General features: G+C 37.8%; 1 protein-coding gene across 2 annotated transcripts in view; it reads right to left on the reverse strand.

Moving 5' to 3' along the window:
- Nucleotides 1-12,000, reverse strand: part of NEDD4 (NEDD4 E3 ubiquitin protein ligase) — a 171,244-nt gene that overhangs the window by 151,132 nt on the left and 8,112 nt on the right. For both annotated transcript variants that reach the window (XM_053593914.1, XM_053593915.1), the window contains exon 2: nt 2,431-2,504. In XM_053593914.1, the coding sequence (XP_053449889.1) occupies nt 2,431-2,504 (74 nt within the window). The remainder of the gene's footprint in view (nt 1-2,430; nt 2,505-12,000) is intronic.

Genomic DNA, 12,000 nt, shown 5'->3' on the forward strand with positions numbered 1-12,000 from the left:
ATCTGGTATCAATTTTGTTCAGCTAGCTGAACTTCTGTTAACATTTCTTACAGTTGCAGGTCTGCCAACAACAAATTCTCATAGCTTTCCTTTTTCTGAAAATGTCATTATTTTGTCATCATCCTTGTATTTTCACTGAATACAGAATTCTGGATCCGTGGTCGCTACTCCATCATTCCATTTTCTCTTGGCCTCCGTGGCTCCTAGTGAAAAGTGAGTCCTGATTAAACTGTATTTCCTCTCTAAGTAATGTGTCATTATTTTCTCTTTCTTTTGTCAGGATTATTTTCTGTATAGTTGGCTTTCAACAGTTTGACTACTATGTACCTCAGTGTGTTCCTAGTGTTTATCCTGCTTGGTATTTTTTTCTTTTCTTTTTTTATTTTTTAGAGACAGAGGCTCACTCTGTCACCCAGGGTGGAGTACAGTGGTGCAGTCATAGCTCACTGCAACTTCAAATTCCTGGACTCAAGAGATCCTCCTTGCCTCAGCCTCCCAAGTAGTTGGAACTACAGGCATGTGCCAGCTAATTTTTTCTATTTTTAGTAGAGATGGGGTCTTACTCTTGCCCAGGCTGATCTCAAGCAATTCTCTCACCTCGGCTTCTCTGAGTGCTAGGATAACAGGTGTGAACCACCACGCCTGGTCCCATTTCCTATTTCTTGATACTATAAATTTATGTCTTTGATCGAATTTGGAAAAAAAAAAAAAACCCTGGCCGTTATTTCTTCCAGAAGTGTTTTGCCTCATTCTTTCCCCTTCCTCTCCTTCTATTTACATATATGTCAGAATGTTTGGTATCATTTAACAAATGCTTGAAGCTCTGTTCTCTTTTTCCTCCCAATCTTTGTCTATCCCAATTTCCAATATGGTAATAATTTTTGCCTGTTTATTTTAGATTCAGTTAACTCTTCTTCTTCATTTCCATTTGGCTGTTAGTTTTGCTGTTAATTCTATCCAAGAATTTTAATTTAAAAGATCTTCTTTTTTAGTTCTAGAATTTTCATTTTTTATGATTTCTATTTCATTCCTTGGATTTTGTATCTTTTGATTATGAGTTTATTTTCTTTTCTCTGCATAAAAAATGTGTTCTATCTTCTTGCTTCTTTACAGAGCAAATAATTTTTTATTATACATATATCCTGAATATTATAAATGCTAAGTTTTAGAGAGAGAAATCTGCCATTTTCCTCTGATGACTTTTTGTTTGTTTGCTTTTTTTAATTACTGCTATAGTTTGGATATTTGTCCCTTCCACAATTTATGTTGAAATTTGATCTTTAGGGGTGTCCCAGCTCAGTGGTTAGAGTGCCAGCCCCAGGTAGCAGAGGTGGCAGGTTTATAACCAGGCTGGGCCTGCTAAACAACAACAACAAAAAAAACAAATAAAAGATAAATAAATAAAACTTTTAAAAAATTTTAAAAAAGAAAGAAAAAAAATTTGATCTCTAATTTGGCAATAATTGGAGATCAAATTTCATGGGGCCTGATCCCTCATGAATAGATCAATGTCCTCCCTCAGGATAAGTGAGTTCTCACTCTGTTAGCTCCCATAACAGCTGAGTGTTTAAAAAGCAACTGGCACCAATCGCCCTGTATCCTCTCTTGCCATGTGATCTCTTTGCACACGCTGGTTCCCCTTCCCCTTTCTATGGTGAGTTGAAGCAGCCTAAGCCCCTCACCAGATGCATATATCCAATCTTGAACTTTCCAGTCATCAGAATCATGAGCCAAACAGATCTCTTCTTCATAAACAACTCCATCTCAGGTATTCTGTTACAGCGACACTTAATGGCCTAAGACCCTAATGCAATTAATTATCTTGTTTAGAAAAGAACTACAAACCCTGTTTCTTGGGCAGTAACTCTGATCTCTGCTCAGATCATTTGTCTTCAACTGAGTTGTTGAACTCTCCAGCTCTGTCTTTCCAAATCCTCACCATCGTCAGATTCAGGCTACTGGTTTCCCAGGGTATAAAAACGATAGTTGTTCTAGGTTCTGCTTCCACCTGCCCTCAGACTAATGTATAAAATTGGTACCTCATTCAACAAAACTCCCTTCTTCCAAACATTAACTCCCCACCAAGATCTGCTCTGTTTACTCTCCACGGACTTCAGATTGGTTTTTGCATTACAGCTGGGGTTTATGGTTGTTATCTGCTAAAGAATTTTGTCTGCTAGAACTTTACCAATTTCCAGAAACAAAACTCAATAATGTATCTTATAATAAGCACTCTTATTTGTGCCGTTACCTAATTTCACACATTAAGTAATTCTGATATCAACAGATTTAGTAAACCACAAGTTGGAGATATTATTATTCCACTTTGCATGACAATAATAATATTGATTTTTCATTTAACCAAAGTTTAGAAAAGACTAATTAATAAATGCAATGTTGTAAAATTAAAACCCAATTTGATATACTTACCTAGCTCCCAAGATATCCTTCTTGGCAAGGCCTACTCCAGCGATAACTTTCACCCTCACAATTCGTGAATTTTCCTAAAATCAAAAATTTGTATTTTATTTTCATGTACTTAACTAAGACCAAAGCCTTTAAAAAATGCATTTCAAACATAGTAATTGGGATATTTAATTGGAGAAGTTTTTTCAAGAATTTGATTAAAAGCTATATAGAAGAAAATGAAAACTACATTATTATTTATAAATGGCCTGATTACAAAGATAAGGCAAGAAACTAGAGTTAAATTATTACACTGAATAAGAATTTATCATTGCTTCCAGAAAAATCTAAAGCCAAAGTATTGAAACTATTATGAATTAATTATTATTGCCATGGACGTAACACTAAATCAAACTACTTAGAAAAGGTTATCATTTTAAAAATCCCATTCAATAGACTATGGATAATATGGTGATATTAAATATTTTATATACAATAATGGCATTAGGTTTTATATAAGAATGTCTTAGATTTAAGAGATAAATATTGAAGTATTTAGGGATAAAGTATCATAAAGTCTGCAACTTACTTTCAAATGGCTTAGCAAATAAAAAGTTGAATATGAATGTGTATGTATATCTGTATGGAAATAAAGAGGGGTAAGCAAAATGTTACAAATATATGGATCTAGTTTATGGGTATACAGATGATAATACTACTACTTTTTTAAATGTCCTGTAGATTTGAGATTGTCTGAAATAAAAGGTTGGGTAAGAAAATATTATAAAATAAGATAGAATGCATATTGTTAAAAATTCACAAGAAACAAAACTGTTAGACAAAGAAATAAAATTAATAAGAAATAAAGAACTCTTTTACAGATAAAATATTGAAGAACAAAGAAGACATTTAAAAATGAAGAAATTAACTGTGTTTATGGATAGAAGTATTTAATATTATTGTCTGTTTTCTCCAAAGTAATCTATACATTCAATGCAATTCCACCCCCTTGAATTTTTTCATGGATCTTTACAAATGATTCTAAAATTCACAGAGAAGAGTAAAAATGAGTAAAGAGGGCGGCGCCTGTGGCTCAGTCAGTAAGGTGCCGGCCCCATATACCGAGGGTGGAGGGTTCAAACCCAGCCCCGGCCAAACTGCAACCAAAAAATAGCCGGGCGTTGTGGCAGGCGCCTGTAGTCCCAGCTGATCGGGAGGCTGAGGCAAGAGAATAGCTTAAGCCCTGGAGTTGGAGGTTGCTGTGAGCTGTGTGAGGCCACGGCACTCTACAAAGGGCCATAAAGTGACGCTCTGTCTCTACAAAAAAAAAAAAAAAAAAAAAATGAGTAAAGAAGTAAACAATAACATTTCATCACTATCTTACACAGAAACAAATGTCAGATAAAGTCTAAAAGTAAAAAAGAAAACCAACTCCTAAAAATTCACAAGAAATTTTAGAATAATTCTATGACGTCTGGGTAGAAAAAGATTAAAATAAATACAAACCCTCTGGGCGGTGCCTGTGGCTCAAGGAGTAGGGCACTGGTCCCATATGCCGGAGGTGGCGGGTTCGAACCCAGCCCTGGCCAAAAACCACAAAAAAACAAAAAAAACAAACCCTCATGGGAAAAACTGTTAAAATTTACATTAAAATTGTATACCCTGGGCTAGGCACAGTGGCTCACACCTGTAATTCCAGCACTCTGGGAGGCCAAGGGGAGAGGATCGCCTGAGTTCACAAGTTCAAGATAAGCCTGAGCTAGAGAGAGACCTCGTCTCTAAAAATAGCCAGGCGTTGTGGCAGGCACCTGTAGTCCCAGCTACTCAGGAGGCTGAGGCAGGAGGATTGTTTGAAACCAGGAGTCTGAGGTTGCTGTGAGCTATGATGTAACAGCACTCTACCAAAGTGACAAAGTGAGACTCTGCCGCAAAAAATAAATAAAATTGTATACCCTTTGTATATCATGTACAAAATGAAAAAATAAAGAGATACACAGAAGTATCTAGAAAATATATGTAGACAAATGATTATCCAGACTGTGTGAACTCCTGAAAAATAAGAATATAATTAACCTAATACAAAAATCATAGAGATTTTTAAAAAAATGGACAATATATGAAAAGATATCCTATTGTACCAGTAATCAGGGAGAATTTTAATATGCTGTTTATGAAACTACAAATTGATGGATCATTTTGAAGAGGTATTTGGTATATTTACAAAAATTCTTAATAACCTAAGAACTCCACTTTTACATGTATATCTAGATAAATTTTCTCCCATGTACACATGGATGTAAGTCCACCAGTATTCACAGGAGCACTTTTTAAGATCAACTAATATGAAAGGCTGTGGTACAAAAGGTAGCAAAATAACTGGTTCTATTCTAAAATTATTCCATGGGGAAATATTAGCTTGTATTTCCCTCTGAGAAGTCTCAGTGGGAGAAAATAAACAGGTCATAGATTATTCATTCTAACATTCATCCATCTCTAAAGTCTTACAACCACCCTTGCTTATTCCCTGAGGTCTCACTAAATAACTAAGATACAGTCATTGCCACATAACAACATTAAAGTTAATGACAGATCACATAAAAGACAGTGGTCTAGCCTGGTGTGATGGCTCATGCCTGTAATCCCAACACTTTGGGAGGCTAAGGTGGGAGGATTGCTTGAACACAGGAGTTTGAGACTCGCCTGGACAACATAGGAAGGCCTCATCTCTATAAAAAAATTATTTTTTAAAATTAGCCATGTGTATGTGGGGAGGGCCTATAGTCCTAGCTACTTGGGAGGCTGAGACAGGATGATCACTTGAATCCAGGAGCTCAAGGCTGCAGAGAGCTATGATTGCACTACTGCACTCCAGCCTGGGCAACAGAGCAAGACTCTGTATCTTTTTACTGTACTTTTTTTTTGTACTGCACTTTTCTTTTGAAACAGAGTCTCACCATGTCACCCTTAGTTGAGTACCGTGACATCACAGCTCACAGCAACCTCAAACTCTTGGGCTTAAGAGATTTTCGTCTCAGCCTCCCGAGTAGCTGGAAGTACAGGTGCCTGCCATAATGCCCGGCTATTTTTGTTGTTGTTGTTGTTGTTGCAGTTGTCATTGTTGTTCAGCTGGCCTGGGCTGGTTTGAATCTGCCAGCCAGGATGTATGTGGCTGGCACAGAGCCTTTATTGTACCTTTTCTATGTTTAGATACATTCAGACACACAAATACCATTTATGTCCTCAAACTTTTTAAACAGGGAGCCAGTTCACTGTCCCTCAGACCGTTGGAGGGACAGACTACAGTTTGAAAAAAAAAAAAAAAAATCAATGAACAAATTCCTATGCACATTGCACATATCTTATTTTGAATTAAAAAAAACAACACGGGTACAAATACAATATTTAAAATGAAGAACAACTACAGTTAAATCAACAAACTTACCAGTATTTCAATGGGAACTATGGGCCTGCTTTTGGCTAATGAGATGGTCAATGTCTGGTTCCATATGTGTCACTGCTAGTCGTAACAAGTGATGCAAGTGTGCATCAGTTAGTCCCAAGACTGAGAGAAGTCATCGAGAGTCAGAGAGAAGGGGAGTCGGAGAGTGCTGCACACAATCCACACATGCGCACTGTAGCAGGACAGGCAGCGGACACCCGGAGGGCCGGATCAATGTCCTTGGCGGGCTGCATGTGGCCCACGGGCTGTAGTTTGAGGACCCCTGGCCTACAGTATCTAGCACATAAAATGCTGTACAGCTTTGCAGCTCAGGAGCAATAGGCTGTACTATACAGCCGAGGTGTGGAGTAGGCTCCACTGAGTAAGTCTGTGTAAGTGCACTCCATGGCATTCACACAATGACAAAATCACCTAATGACACATCTCTCAGAATGTATCCCTATTGTTAAGTGATGCATGACTGTGAGTGGAATATTCTATTAGCTCCAAAACCCAGGTAGTAGATTAAGAAAATTAAAAAACAACAACAGCAGCAAAACCTTGATTAGAAATGCTAGGTAACTATCCTCTATCAGCAAATAAAATAAAACACAGAGCTGATCTTGCAAAAACAAAAGAAACAAGAGAAATCCCAAGTCTCACAAATATAGAATTGAAAAGCAAAGGAAAACATGTAAGTTGGAATTTCAGTTTTCTTATGGAACTAAGCCCCCCAGATTTGAAGACACATACAGATTACTCCTTTTCTTGGCAGGGCAGTGAATAAACAGGCCAACTGCAGTACTCCTTTAGCCCTAAGAACCAAATTCTCACTATACCAGTTGCTTGTGAAGGGGCCACACTACATTACACAGGTACTAATTTTCAAGACTAAATTCTGAAGATTAAAAATCTTTTTTGTAATGCCTGATAAGTAAAAATTTTTCAAATTGTAAAGTGCAATGGAAAGAGACAATAGTAAATAGTGTTACTTCATTATCTTATATTTTCTAAGCTCAAACAGCATTAATAATTTACATATGATCTTAATTAAGGACAGAGATGATCATATCCCTCTAAAGTTAATCCACGTTTGTGGAGCTCCTGATATTGAAAACCATTCATGTTAGCTTTAACTGCAACATCCCCAATCTCCTGGAGAAAGATGTAACAAGTATCAGTTACAAGTAATTCCAGGGAATTACAAATTACACAGCAGTTACAGGCACATTTAACTTTCACACTTATTCTCTGCAATTTCCACCACAAAAGTCAGAACTAGTTATTTTAAATGCCATGGTTCATGGTAAGAAATTACACTTAAATATTTTTTTATAGAATTAAATAAGGATGTTATTTTCATATTTGCATTCATTTTAACGTCACTTTGGAATTTCATGTGAGAATTGTCAGAAATTAGTCTTTTCAATCGCATCCGTGTGCCAAGATCTCTCACATGATTTTGAAAACCCCTGGAGATAAAACTCTTCAATAACTTGAGAAATATGATACTAACAAGTACTATTAACAGAAATCTGGATAGTGCTCAAATGAGCAAAAAAGAAAAAAGTAAACACCCTTTCCTTAATCAAAACAGAGATAGGAATATTATTCTCAAGTAGAGCAGAGTTCTTTGCTAAAGCGTCAATCTTCCCCTTCCATTCATAAGGAAAGAGTTTTATTGGTTTTTGAAAAGGAAATGAAAAGTTGCAAATTGCAAGCAAAGAGATGTGGCTTTTCTTTTTTTTTTTCTTTTTTTGTAGAGACAGAGTCTCACTGTACCGCCCTCGGGTAGAGTGCCGTGGCGTCACACGGCTCACAGCAACCTCTAACGCTTGGGGAGATGTGGCTTTTCTTAATAACCAGGGGAAACAAATTGGGAATGTGAGGCACTGGCAATGTGTTATCCAGGCAGACAGCCTGTGTAATTCAAGGCAGCTTTCTAGGACTAAGATTTTCTCCACAACCCACGGAGACATTTACTAACTGCTACTCATTTCCTGTCAATCCTAAACAACCAGGAATAGGAAAGGCAGCTTTAGGACTTTCCATCTCTCACAGGTCTTGGCAGAATTTGTTTTCATCTTTTTCCCATTCCTCTGTTTGCTCCTTCCACCCTCACAAGTCTGCTGTTTTTTTTAAGAGAAAATATACCCCGTTTACTTATCTGAGTTTTTATAGAAACTGAGTTCTCTCACTCCTTCACAGTTAAAAACTCACCTGAGCAGAATCCTTTGGAGCTACTAGAAAATGTTAATTATTAATATTTTTAGTTGTCAGTTGAGTAATTATGTCAGAAAAATCAGAATGCTGAATATCTATTCTATAACTGTAAAAATATATTCAGATTGATAAAGATTAGAAGAAAATGTACAACAATGAAAATGGCCATTAGGCAGCACCCATAGCTCAGTGGGTAGGGTGCTGGCCACATACACCTAGACTGGCAGGTTTGAACCCAGCCCAGGCCAGCTAAAACAACAATGACAACTGCTACAACAACAACAAAATAGTTGGGTGTTGTGATGGGCATCTGTGGTTCCAGCTACTTGGGAGGCTGAGGCAAGAGAATCACAGAAGCCCAAGAGTTTGAAGTTGCTGTGAGCTGTGATGCACCAGCACTCTACCCAGGGTGACAGCTTGAGACTCTCAAAAAAAAAAAGAAGAAGAAAATGGCTATTAAAGTAATGAGATTATGAAAGTTTTTATTTCATAAACATTTTGTAAATTTTACATCATTTTTTTCTTTAAAAGAAGTTGTGTCCTTTTTCAAAGCCCAAATGCCATCTTTTCTAAACAGCCTTCATAGTTGAAACTAATCTTCTCATTGTCAGATGATCGTTTACAGAGCATTCATCACATATAGTCTTGTATCTGAGGCAATACATTTTATGCCTTTCTCCACTATTAAAACTGTCAGATTTTGAAGCCCAAGAAAATTATCTTTTCATTATCTTTGCATCCTCTGTAGAACCCAGCAAGGGCTGCCAAATTCTTAACAACAAACCTTTCTGAAGAAGCTAAAAATAGGAATAAGGCACCTTATTAAAAACAAGGAAAAGTGCCTAGTAAGCCCTCCAGACTCCTCCCCCAAGAACACAGGCTCCAAGACCTGTGTTCCCCAGAAACTGGAAAACCGATCTCTAAGGAAACTGAGTGGGCCAAGGAAAGATAAATGCTATAAATATGAGCAAGAATCCCACAATGCAGTTGGTAGGTTCTGATCATCCTATTGTAAGATTCTCCAGAACCTAACCTCTCATATATGCGATGTATGCCACCAAGTAAGGGAATAAATTAGGAGAGAGGAAGACAAGAGATTAAGGAAACAGTGGCTGCAACACCAAAAAGAGATCAGGTAAATTCTCAAAATGATGGTCAAGGGAAGCCCACAGATGATGGCTACGCAACAGGTGTCGAGAGCAAGCTATCCAAATGGAAGCCACACGGAATGGGGCAGCCTCCAGCAAGAGAAAAAAAGGAAATGGAGAGCACTTGTTTTGTGTGTGTGTGTGTGTGTGTGTGTGTGTGTACACGCACGTGTGCACACATCTTTTACTGCACTGGGTGGTCTTCTGTCCAATAGTTTGCAATAAGTTTGTGACAGGGGTACAGGAAACTAAAGCAAACAAAAAAAAGTATGAAAAATAAATTGGTACAATGATGTGAATAATACTCTATTTACATAGTATAATAATGTAAATGCTGAATATTTAACAAAAAATTTGCTAGGAAGGGATATGTTTTTCCCTTGGTTTTTTTTTTTTTTTTTTGAGCAACATACACTACATAACTTATGGTGACCATATTTTCTAAACTAAAAAACTTACGGATTTTGAGCAGTTATCCTCCTCTGGTAAATTTATTTGAAATATTTTGCAAAAATATAAACACTAGGTTGCCCTTCCTGGGAAATAAATCGAGAGTGTTCTAGTAAAGCTGGAGGTGATGGGTCCCATACATTTGCTATACACAGTCAAAATTCCTCAGGACTTTTGACAGTAATAATCATAACAAAGAAAAATACCCAGAATGCTTAGATTTACGAGAACGTGATGGTTTTCAAAGTGGATTCCCTAAAACAGTAGAATGAACATCCATGAAGGAATTTGTCACATATGCAAGTTCTCAGGCTCTGTACCTAGCAAACCACACACTCTAGGGTAGTCTGTGTTTTAACAAACTCTCTGGGTGATTCTGGTGGACACTAACGTTGAAAGCCCCAGGCAGAGAGCATGGAGATAGGAAAGTGCTGCAGTTAATGCAAAGGAGTATACGTCTCTCAGAATATTAAACTTTATTCAATCAGCACTAATTTCCAAGAACGACCAGCTCATAATTACTTTGCATATTAACACTACATTCATTTAGATATGAGGTCATAGCTCACTGCAGCCTTAAATACCTGGGCTCAAGTGATCCTCCCACCTCAGCTTCCCAAGTAGTTGGGGCTACAGGTGCATGCTACCACACTCAGCTTAACACTACTTTTAAATGTGCCAGGCGTGTTAGCTCACAGCTGTAATCCCAGAACTTTGGGAGGTCAAGGTGGGAGGATCACTTGAGCCCAGGAGTTCAAGACTAACGTAAATTTAAGAATAGCTGGGCATGGTGGCACATGTCTATGGGCCTTGCTACTCCAGAGGCTGAGGTATGAAGTGGGAGGATTGCTCAAGACCAGCCTAGATGTCAGAGCAAGACCTTGTCTCAAACAAATAAAACATCAAAATTGGATATGAATCCTCACAGTAAATTTATTCACCATGCTAACCAGTAGCCAGAAACAATTTAACCATCCAACGAAGAATGAATAAACATCTGATATAATGGAATACTACTCAGCAATAAAGAAAAACTATTGATATAAACAACACATGGGTGACTCTCAAAAACATTATGTTCAAAAAAGGAGCAAGTGAGACACAAAAAAGTACACAGTGCATGATTCCATCTGTATGAAGTTCCAGAACAGTCAAAAGTAATCCATGGTGACAGAAGGCTGCCTATGGAGAGCAAGGGGAGGAGTCAACTGGAAGAAGACCCCAGGGAACATTCTGGAGTGACAAAAATATTCCAAAAAATAATTGAGTTATTGGTTATACATATTGAAAATCATTTCATTGTACATTCAAGATCTTGCATATTTCACTGTTTGTAACTTTTAATCCTCCTCAACCCCACCTCATAAAAAGACAAAGAAATTTTCGGACAGAAAAACAAAAACCAAGGCTCGGTGCCTATAGCTCAGTGGTTAGGGTGCCAGTCACATACACCCGGGCCAGCTAAACAACAATGACGACGGCAACAAAAAATAGCCAAGCATTGTGGTGGGCACCTATAGTCCCAGCTACTTGGGAGGCTGAGGCAAGAGAATCACGTAAGCCCAAGAGTTTGAGGTTGCTGTGAGCTGTGACACCACAGCACTCTACAGAGGGTGACACAATAAGACTCTGTCTCAAAAAAAAAAAAAACAAAAAAACAAAAAACCAAGAAAGTTCATTACCAGCACTCACTCAGTAAAAGAAATTCTAGAGGATGTACTTCAAGCAGAAAAAAGTGGTCCCAAATGGAAAGCTAAAGATTCTGCAAGAAGAAATAAAGAAAATAAGAAATAACGAGCAGAGAAAAATGTTAAATAGTGAGGAACAAATATTAACTATAAAAACAGTAACGAGGATAATGATAATGGCAGGGTGTTAACTGATTTCCATTCTACTTCCTCTGACACTGACCACTTGCTCCTCGGCTCCAGCGCTCTTTACCTTCTTCCTCTCATCTTTTGCACCTTCAGTTCTACTGACCTGGGAGGCTTTTTGCCCCACTCATTGCCCAGCTAATCCCTATTCATCTTTAGTTTCACTTTAAATGTGACTTTCTCAGTCCTCTTCCCGTCAACCCTCCTTCACACCATACAAGGTTAATTAATTTTCTGTTACACCTTTCATCTTATACTCTTTTTCCTTAATAATACTTAGACAAAATATTTATGTGGTTTTTTGTTTGTTTTTTAGAGACAGAGTCTCGCTTTGTCACGCTCGATAGAGTGCTCTGGCCTCATAGCTCACAGCAACCTCTAACTCTTGGGCTCAAGCAATTCTCTTGCCTCAGCCTCCCGAGTAGCTGGGACTACAGGCGCCCACCACAACGCCCAGCTA

The sequence above is a fragment of the Nycticebus coucang genome, chromosome 6 (assembly GCF_027406575.1).
Source record: "Nycticebus coucang isolate mNycCou1 chromosome 6, mNycCou1.pri, whole genome shotgun sequence".
Classification (NCBI taxonomy): domain Eukaryota; kingdom Metazoa; phylum Chordata; class Mammalia; order Primates; family Lorisidae; genus Nycticebus; species Nycticebus coucang.